This window comes from Cantharellus anzutake (assembly GCF_015039405.1).
Source record: "Cantharellus anzutake strain C23 chromosome Unknown EI90scaffold_247, whole genome shotgun sequence".
NCBI lineage: Eukaryota > Fungi > Basidiomycota > Agaricomycetes > Cantharellales > Hydnaceae > Cantharellus > Cantharellus anzutake.
This window is the reverse complement of record NW_024067197.1, coordinates 85,211-95,006: the sequence shown is the minus strand read 5'-3', so window position 1 is coordinate 95,006 and position 9,796 is coordinate 85,211. Positions and strand designations below refer to the sequence as shown.

The 9,796-nt window shown below is 48.3% G+C and overlaps 2 protein-coding genes across 2 annotated transcripts; both read right to left on the bottom strand.

Moving 5' to 3' along the window:
- Positions 1 to 3,189: 3,189 nt before the first annotated feature.
- On the bottom strand, positions 3,190 to 3,995 carry EI90DRAFT_3139011 (uncharacterized protein; the record flags this gene model as incomplete). Its single annotated transcript, XM_039064916.1, has 3 exons — positions 3,190 to 3,441; positions 3,495 to 3,730; positions 3,836 to 3,995. The coding sequence occupies 3 exons, from the start codon at positions 3,993 to 3,995 to the stop codon at positions 3,190 to 3,192; spliced, it is 648 nt and encodes a 215-aa protein (XP_038907705.1).
- Positions 3,996 to 8,726: 4,731 nt separating this feature from the next.
- Positions 8,727 to 9,567, bottom strand: EI90DRAFT_3024006 (uncharacterized protein; the record flags this gene model as incomplete). The annotated part of the gene is made up of 4 exons (XM_039057884.1): positions 8,727 to 8,740; positions 8,798 to 8,824; positions 8,881 to 9,322; positions 9,376 to 9,567. 4 exons carry the CDS (start codon positions 9,565 to 9,567, stop codon positions 8,727 to 8,729), a joined length of 675 nt encoding a protein of 224 aa, XP_038907704.1.
- Between the last annotated feature and the right edge of the window lie 229 nt (positions 9,568 to 9,796).

Below are 9,796 nucleotides of genomic sequence, written 5' to 3'. Positions count from 1 at the left end.
CGTACAGCCACATTCCCACGGCCGAGCGAGGAACTCGCCCGGCCAGCCACATCTATTTATTCATTCTTTTGTATTCATTTCGGACTATCCTGCTCCCAAACTACATGGGAATTACCGCTCTTTGAATCACTTTTTCCCTCAGTTCTCTTTCGCATTATTTGCTTGAGACTGAGTTGCCCCGCTTTGTATTACTTTAGAATTGTCATTAAAAGGGAGAACTACACTACTTACCTGAAGTGGAAAATGTGAGAAGAAGGTTACTTCTTCAGTTCCCACTTCAGGTACATTTATGTACATGCGGCTTGGGTCACATGATGGGTGCCATGTCATCCTCGGAGAGAGCTGCAGCCATCCAGGTGTCCCGAGAGCATCCACTGCAGGTGCATGTGCTAGGCATAGTGGGAAGCCGGATGGGTTAACAGTACAATGATACAAGGGAAAGTGGTCTGTGTAAATAGAAGGAATAAACAGAAAGGGAGAATGAAATAAAGGAGAAGGAAGAAAAAGAGAAAAGGGAAGAAAGAGAAGGAGAAGAGGGAGGGAGGGGGAGGGAGAAGGATGGGTAATGGGGGAGTGGGTGAGGTGGGCCCAGGTGGGCCTGGGTGGAGCTGGGTCAGGCGGGTGTGCCCTGACATCACCCCCTCCTTAAGCCGCTTTGCCTCGAAGCGGCCAGATGGTTCTCTCTCTCTCTCCCTGGGGCTTGGGGATGCATACTGTGGAATCCCTCAATCCGGTTGGGGGCATGGGCTAAGTGGTCCTGCTGGAGCCATTGGTTCTCTGAGCTTGGCCAACCAACAAACTTTACCAGATATCAGAGTTTCTGGCATAGCCACTTAGAGTCCAATACCTTTTTGACCTCGTACTCTTCCTCTCCATCCACAAGTTCCAGACCTGGGCAGGGGTCAGTGGGTCGTTCTGCAATGTCATCCAGGTGGTGTGGTCTGATGTTCATTACAGATACAACCGGGTGGATTCCCTTCTGTCGTGCGGTAAGTTGGAGTTTGATGGTGGCCAGGGAAACAACTTTGATGATCTTGAAGGGGCTGAGCCATTTGTGGTCCAGCTTTTTGGTCGGATGGTCAGTCATGTAGTTTTGGGCACTGAGCCAGACTCGGCTTCTTGATACTTTGGGGCTGTTTCGCGGTCTTGGTCATAGTAATGGGCCATCTCGTCTGCTGCATGTTCTAGTGCAGCCTTCGCCTCCTCCTGCATTTTCATCATCCTTGATGAGAACATGTCAGCAGCCTCCACCTCGGATGTGTGTGTGGGCTCCATCCCCATTCTGGGGTGTTGGCTGGTGTCGAGTTCGAAAGGAGTTCAGTGGGTAGATGAGTGAATGTGGTTGTTGTAGGAGAATTCTGCCAGTGGGAGCCAGTCCACCCAGTCATCCTGGCAATGATTGATGAACATCCGGAGGTAGGCTTCGATCTCTTTGTTGACCCACTCAGTCTGTCCATCCATCTGGGGGTGGTAGGGTGTCGAAGGGGTTAGTTTGATGCCTAGGAGGTCCGTGAGCTCTCTGGAGAAGTGTCAGAACCATGCAAAGCTTCACCGATGATAGCCGTAGGTGACCAAACATTGGCTGCTAGTGATACAGGCGTCCTAATCACGACTGAGGATTAACCTCACCGATCTCGAGGTCGAGGCTACTTAGGTGAGCAGGCCGGGATTTCGGCTTCAACGACTCAGGGAGGAGCGTTGTGCCTCGTTCTCAACGCGGTCCCGATACTTCAGAAGGCAGAGGTCTTACAGGGAACAGAGGTAAGCTTAGGGGGAAGTTCTAGTTGATTTTGAACTACAGTACACACAATAGTTACAAGCTGTATATAAGCGCTAGGGAACTGAATAGATAATAAGTCACCAGATCTCATGGAGATTGCGGGTGGAGGAAAGAGAAAGGAAAACAAACAAGGAGCATGTGTTTAAGACAGCGAAGGTCAAATGTGACCTTCGCTGCGAGATAACAGGGTGCGGCGAAACATGGGACAACAGGTCGCAGCACTCTGTGCCGCTAGGTCATTCAACAACAATCAGGAGAGGGGTCGTTGAGAAGTGGCGGGAAGTGGTGAGAAGATGACAGGCGGCAAGCGGAGTGTGCAGGGAGTGTTTGGGCATGGGAAAAGGTCGGGGAGGAGGGTGTCTGACTCTGGGGAATGCCGGGTCATGACAAGAAGCGGGAGACGAAGGCAGTCCCTCTGTCGCTGAGGATTTCCTCAGGGAGCCTGTGGTGCTTCCAGATGTGCTCTAGGAAGAGCTGTGCGATGCCCTCCAAGTCTACAGTCGTTATGGTGGGGACCGCATGGATACATTTGGACAGGCGGTCCACTACCACGAGGATGGCATTGTAGCCCCTCAACTCTGGAAGCTCTCCTACCATATCTACTGAGATCACCTGCCAGTGATGGGACCACTTATTTAGGGTACATCATGTGTTATACTCTTGCATATTGTTTACTTATACCATTCAGGTACACATTCAATCAGAACATGCTTGTAAGGAGTGGTAACCCCACCCTTCATTCATTATCTTATTGTATATTTGTCTTGATTTAAACATGTATAAACAATGTATTACAATAATGTGGGAATTTGGGAAAAGGAACAGAACTCCTTTTCCTCCCCATCATTGATAATTAAAGCTCCATACAGCTCAACTTTATTGACGACCTGAGGATTGAGGAGAACTGGGGTTGGAACCTACACCAACCCCTTACAATGCTGTTGGCTACATCAAGGGCTGATTCCAGTCATTGCAGGGACTCTGCCAGCAGATCAACTCTGCCTGTGATCATGCACTCATGCTGGCATGGGTATGTACATGCATTATGATTCACACCCTTGCTGCACAGTATGAAGGGGCAGGGGAAGAGGCTGACTTCTGGGAGTGGGTTCGTGATGGACTGGTCAATCAACTGGATGAGGGGGATGATTGTGAGCCAGTTAGTGGTTTCACTTGGGGGAATAGTGAAGCAGCAGTTTCTGGTGAGTCACCTGCTCAACAGAAGCACCATCATGTCCAAGAGGCACTATTTGTATGTCCCCAAATCAGGCTGAAGGCTGGAGAATGAGAAATTGGAGCAACACCATTTGAAGGTCCAGGCAGTGGTGAATGTACAGCCTGGCATTGTAGCTGGAGCAGGTGTCCATACTGAGCCTCAACTGCTGCTTGCTCCTGATCATGCTTAGTCGCTAGATGGAATTCACCAAGGATGTCATGCTTGCTGTCCTTTTGCTGAAGGGAATGTGATGGAACTGGGGAACTGGATGGAAGGGTGTGTTAATAAGTGTTAATGGTGGTGATGGCATTTTGGCCATTTTCAGTTTTTGGTCAATGGGTTCTGGATCAAACTTGGGGGACAAAGTTGGTGTATGGATTGCTGGAGAGCTGAATGGTGAAGAGAGGTTCATCAGAGTGTGAGAAGAGAGGTCTGCTCCATCCTTCTACAAAGTTGTGAAAATTGTTTCAGTAATTCAAATAGAGATACAAAATATACCTCAGGATCACTTTGACCATATAGAGCGGCCTCACTGCCACCTCCCTTATCACTGAGCAGAATGGAGGAAGGGTGATTGGGAGAGTCAGTAGATTCATCCAGCAACTTCTCATATGCAGCAGACAATTCTTTTCCTGGTGCTGATGAGTTTGAAATCAACACATCAGAATACTTTGGTTGGCCATCCCACCAGGAATCAAGGATGTCAAACCATGGAAACTCATCTAGAATTTGTTCTTTCAGGTCATGTCAGTGGAATGTCTCATATCCCGGAATCCTGACCCCGCACTCTCCCACCTCACTACACCTTCCTAACAACCTCATCACCCCCTACACCATACCTCCCCACTTCCCATCATCACCTTCCATCCCAACTGTCTCAGCTCCAGCCTGGATTTTGGCACACTCACCCTTGACCACTCCCATCCCGGAAGCTCGGTCCCAAGTCAGAACATTCGGAGACTCCGGATTTGCTCTGACCTCCCAATGGATCTCCAACATCGTGTGACATACCTCAAAACCATTCCCCCTCCCATTTCATTTAATGGAGTCACCCAACATCCTTCAGATATGTAACTCCGGCTTTGGAGCTACCCGCATCCTCTGGTAATCCTGCTCACATCATCATAAATTAGTCACCTCCCATTTGTAGTACGACTGTTGTCTTCTTTCCATTCAGTCAGCTAACTTCCCCTTACCCATTTCTCGTTCCCATTTATCCTCCGGCCTTCTACTCCACCCTCCTCAACCCGACACCTCAGTTCCCTGTTAAAGATATCGTTTGGGACCTTTCGGTGTTTGTCAGTATTACTCAGACTTTGACTAAAGTCCTTCTCCTCCCCCCTCTATATATACCTGTAGATTAGAACCCATTGTACCTCAGTTCTAATCTCGACTAAAACTTACCCCAAGTCCCTCTATGAGTGAATCCTGACCCCCTCCTACAAGATACCTCAGACACATGAAATGAAAAAACTAACTGAGACATAACAGAGGCACAGTGCTCCCTCCAAGTTGCTGAGGCCGTGTCCTTCTTAGAGCCTCTTGTACCACCCAGCAGACTCGGGCTTCCTGGAGAAGCTTCGGTTCACTACTGGAGCTCTCGGAACCCCTCTAGTTGAGCCCCACCTGCATTCGGACTCACACACGTTACCTTTGTTCAGGGTTTTTGACAGAATGGGGGAGAGCATGTAGTCAGCCACCAGGGAACTCACCATGCAAATTATTAGCATTTGCCTCATCATGCTTTACTCCTGTTCCAGTGACATGCTTAGATTTCTTTAGTCTACTGTACAGCTGCCCCAACCTAAACTGTCACTGAGGAAAATGCTATAAAACTGCATACACTCACTCATGTTGCAAGGCACCCCATTACTGATGTACTATAATGTCAGGGGACAGACCCTGGGTCCCCATGACCCCTCTCTACAGTCCACAGTCCAACCTGTAAACACAGCCCATCTCAGGGCAGGACTACTGTGGGTAAGAAAGTGTATAGATAAAGGCAATGTAGAATACACTTGCTGTCATGGCCCCGCAACACTGTAGGGGTGGTGGCCACAGACACCCCAGAACAGGCAATATATCGGGTCTCACATGCAGGATAAAATGTTAGAAAATCCTACAGTGGAAAGTTGACTAGGAATTAGGTGACGAGGTCATAGTATGGATGGTAGAGGATGTCGAGGCGATTCTGACGCATGTTACATGAGGAGAATCGGTGAGGTATTGACAGAGATACACAGATTCCAGTTGTGTATCGCGATGCATGTCACATGTTTGTTGCGCATGCGTGGGAAATGGGGTGCACAGATGGTCCCTGGCATCCCTCAGGCTTCAAAAAAATATTCATTGTTCATGGTATGACTGGTCGGGAGGATGTGCCAATTTTGGGATTATGGCGACATGTGGTTGGAAAGTTAGGAAAAATGTGCCGGATATTCCCCACCTCAACGCTATCTCACTCAATTCTCCATCAAATTGGATGCAGTTTGTTGCGTTGGATAGCTGTAGTTTAGGCAAGTTGGTTGACGTAAAGGGAGCGCAGTTGTGTCGAGTGGTTTGGGCTGGAGATGCAGGTGGGTTTTTCTGTGGCCACTTTCTATTGTTTTATAATTTGTTGCTTGTGATATTGTGTTTCCTATTCTATTATCTCTTGCGACGTGACCAGATGAGTCATATGGAACATGCTGGAAGCTCGCAGACGTGTTTGCAGGGTCGTTTGTATATAATATTAGCCAGTTACATTTGTAACAGAGATTTCCCCTCCACTATGTTTAGATCTGGTCACAAAGTGAAGTGTGCTGGAGGCGTAGTCAAGTGCAGTAGTCTTGAGGGAGGCAAGGAAGCCTCACAGTGTCCTCAGGGAGATCCACACAGAGTTATAGGACGCCGAGTCCCAGTTGAGTTTTCAGTTTGGTCTTGATCCCGTCCAAGGAAGCCGCTTGCTGGCCCCCTTTTTCGTTTCTCATCCTGTTGGGTGGGAGTAGGTGTGGTGTGAAGTAGTAGAGGTTCAGGTGGTGGTGGTGGTAGGTTGGTGTACTGCTGTGCCGCTGTGCCACTGTGCCGCACATCCATTCCCTATCCTTTGCCCCCGTTCCCCCCCCTTGTGCTTTGCTACCCCGCTTGCAATGCCCCCATCTTTGCACTACTTCTGTCACTTACACCCCATCACCATTCTTGCGCCTGTTGTTCATGCCCATTGCCCATCACCCAGCAGCACCAATAGTGGCCTCTGTCCATGGTCCCATAGCAGCTCCTCCCCCTTTCCCATCACCACTTTAGTTCCCCTGACATTCGGCCGCCATCGTTCTATTCTTATTCATTCGCTTAACTTACTAGTGACCGATACTGTTGCTGTTGATCCGCTCCTACATTGACATTTGATCCACCACTATATTGGTGCCTAGTTTGCCATCTCTATCCACTTCGCCATCCTTTGTCCATTCACTTTTCACTCCCATTCATTCCTTCTGTTCCCTTTCCCTGGTTCTCGTAGATTGTTAGTTTTGTCGCACTCATTATTCCGCTCCCATTCCCGTGCCGGACCGACCGGCCCCTTCTCTGTTCCTGTTTCATATTTATATCTTGTAAAGTACTACCTCTTACCTCAGTTCGAATATCGACTAGAAATCCCCCCAAAGTCCTCTCATCTTAATTCCGCCTTTAAGCTTACCCTCGCTTGAGCCAATGTTGCTGCAAGGTCCCTCCCGCTAACTTGAAATACAGGACAGCCTAGAACACGTGGCGCAATGCTCTAGTTAAGTCGTTGAAGCTGAAGTCCCATCCCCCACGACGCCTTGCAATGGAGTAGCAATATTAGCTAAGTGTTCACTCATGCTGCCACACTCCGCTCCGCTTCCTGCGAATACCACGAGCGCCATTTCTGACACTTGCCTACTGTGGGTAAGAAAGTGAGAAGAAGGTTAACTTCTCACTTTCCCACAGTGGCCCCAATATGGCGAAAACTTCCGGGGATATGTGGAAGGATGGGAACCGGGCCCGGAGCATGCGGCATGTGGGGCATGCGGGGCAGAAGTGCACTTGCAGGTGCGGGTGCAGGTGCAGATCCGGGTCCGGGTCCGGGCTAGTCAGGGTTTGTGCCCTGACATATAATGGGCTTTGTTAACAGAAAAGATTCTTGCACAGGCTCATCTTTGATGTCAAAAATGGCTTCAGCAAGGATTGGATAGTAGTTAAGTTTTCAGCTGACCATTTGTAACCTAGTTATCACATAAGTATAAGCTTGAGATTCAGCACACCTGCACCCAGACTGGCTACTGTCAGGCCATGCCGCTCCCCTCCTCTTCTTCTCCTTTTCCTCCTTTCTGTTCTTCCCTCTTTTCCCTTCCACTTCTCTATCTTTATAAGGATGACCTTCCCTTCTCTCCTACACCTGTAGCATGGACATGTCCGATGCCAGGCACACATGGGTACTGCAACGCTGGACATGCCGCACATCCTTACTTGTACTTCCTCTCTCTGACACCCAGGGTCAACCATGGAGCCACCCGCAAAAACCCAGCCTAGTCCGGGGCTGACATGGCACTTCCATGTGACCCATTTTCACATGTATATAAACTAAGCCAAAACAGGACCAAAGAAGCAGCCTTCTTCTCACTCCTGCTTCAGTCTGAGAAGCCACGTAGGGACATAAGCCCGAGTAGGGGCTGCCCACCATATGGTCTCACCGCCCTGCTGCCATCCGGGCCACCAGCACCAAGTGCTATGCCGCTACACTGCTACCCCGCCTCTCTCGAGCTGTCCCTGACAGCTACAAACTTTCTTCCTGTCCTGGGCCACAGCTTTCTTCTGTGAGTTGCTGAAGAGTTTTAAATGCACATCTTCATGTTCTTCAAGGTACCAGACAAGCCACCATGTCCACTCAGGGTTTTCACCCCACAGAACCTTGTGGTGTACATCCACCCTCATCGGCTCAGACACAAATTGTGAAGTGCCTTGAGCTTTTCTTCCTTCACATCCATTGCGGGTTTTGTTTCAGTGCTGTTGAGTACCCATTTCAGTGCCTGCCTCTGGTCCTCTGGCTGGGGATCTTCATTGTTATGTTTATGGCCCCTTGGTGGTATGGGAGTGACCAAGCATGTGGGGACAGGATGAAGGGATGTGATGGGGGACAACTGTACTACTGTATTGCAACTAGTATCAGTCTAGACCAGTTGGGCTGAGTGAGCCCCAACAGCTAAACTGGCAAAACTATCATTTTCGTCACATGGTTTCAGTTTGACATCAGTTTAGGTTTTGAGTTTGGACTGCTGTTTAGACATGTTTAGCTAACCATGAAACCCCCTATTATTGGTGCACATCACAAAACAGGTTTTACAAATAAACCATATAGGTTCATATCTCTGTCAATTCAAATTCAGTTTTCATTTTAATGAGCTCATACAAACATCCTCTCCACCTTATATTACTGGCAGGCATCATCCAACAGCCTGTATGAGGCAGACTGGAATGGGCCACTGCTTGTATCTCTCTCGGTTTTCAACCATTTCCATCAGGTTTTTTGCAATGGGATCATACAAACATGCTCTCCATTTGTTATTATTGCTTCACTACAAGTTATCCAGTGCAATCCTAATAATCTTCTCCCACTCCCCTCTTATGAATGTAATTTGTATTTCATGATAAATGTAGATATATTTCATAGATATTATAGATCAGGAAAAACAATAACCTGGCATGAAAAGGTGACTGCCACTCTATAGCTGGAAACTAGGGAGTAGGTTCTGAAAAAAGAAAGGGTCAGAAAAAGTGCAACATGTTTATTTAAAAACAAAACATACTATAAAGTGCTTTCCATCGAATAGTGGCTAGGTTGAAGAAAAAACATCAGTCAACCTACCTCATTTCCTGGCCTGCTACTTACAATACTGAGGGACAGACCCCGAATGTTCCAGCTTATGACCATCTTCCCTTTGCACTGCATTTTCCCTCACAGCTTCTGGATTGGCACTGTGCAAGTGGTGGGTTTCATGGGTAGCCTTCCTTTTTTTCTTTGGAGCAGCAGGGTTGTCCCCATGCAAACCCTTCCTCTTTCCTGGAGACAACCTAGAAAGTGCATGAAGGCCTAGGGGGGAACTTGGCTCTCTTGTCCTGTCAACAGGATTAGAAACAGGGATATGGTGGTGTGGAGGATGATGGCCTGCATTCCACTGGCCTAAGGAAATGGGGGTCAGCAGAGAACTAGGAAGTGTTCCTGAGTGAGGCAGTTTTTCAAGGGGGAAAGAGCTCCAACTGGGTCCTGACTTGTCTTCCCCAATTTTTGACCCAATGACAGGTAGTTGTTCCTGTTGTGAAGCATCTACATCCTTTGAAAAGCACCATCTGAATATCCATCTCATAAAAGAAAGGCTAAACCTACCATTCCAGATGGGGGAGTTGGTAGAAGGGAAGAGGTGGTGTATGTTGGATTAGTGGAAAAAGCCACCCCTGGCATGTTCATAGACATAAAGACCTTATCCAACTGTGCAGTGAGGCGATGCTCCAAGCCATGGGTGATCTCCTTGAGTCCAGGTACCACCTCTTGGCCAATGACAGCTTTGAGCTCAGGCATAAATTCTTCATGGATTGCTGCCTTAAGCTCAAACCTAATCTCTTGGTGGATTGTTGCTTTGAGGGCTGGCAAGATCTCTTGATGGATTACTTCCTTTATAGCTTTGCGTAAGGTCAGGGCCGATAGCTCATTGTCATCTTCCTCTCCTGGAAGGCTTGTGCCTGCTTCAGCAGCCTCCAGGATCTCCTTCAAATTTGCCACAGGACCTTTTACATCCAGGCCAAGAACC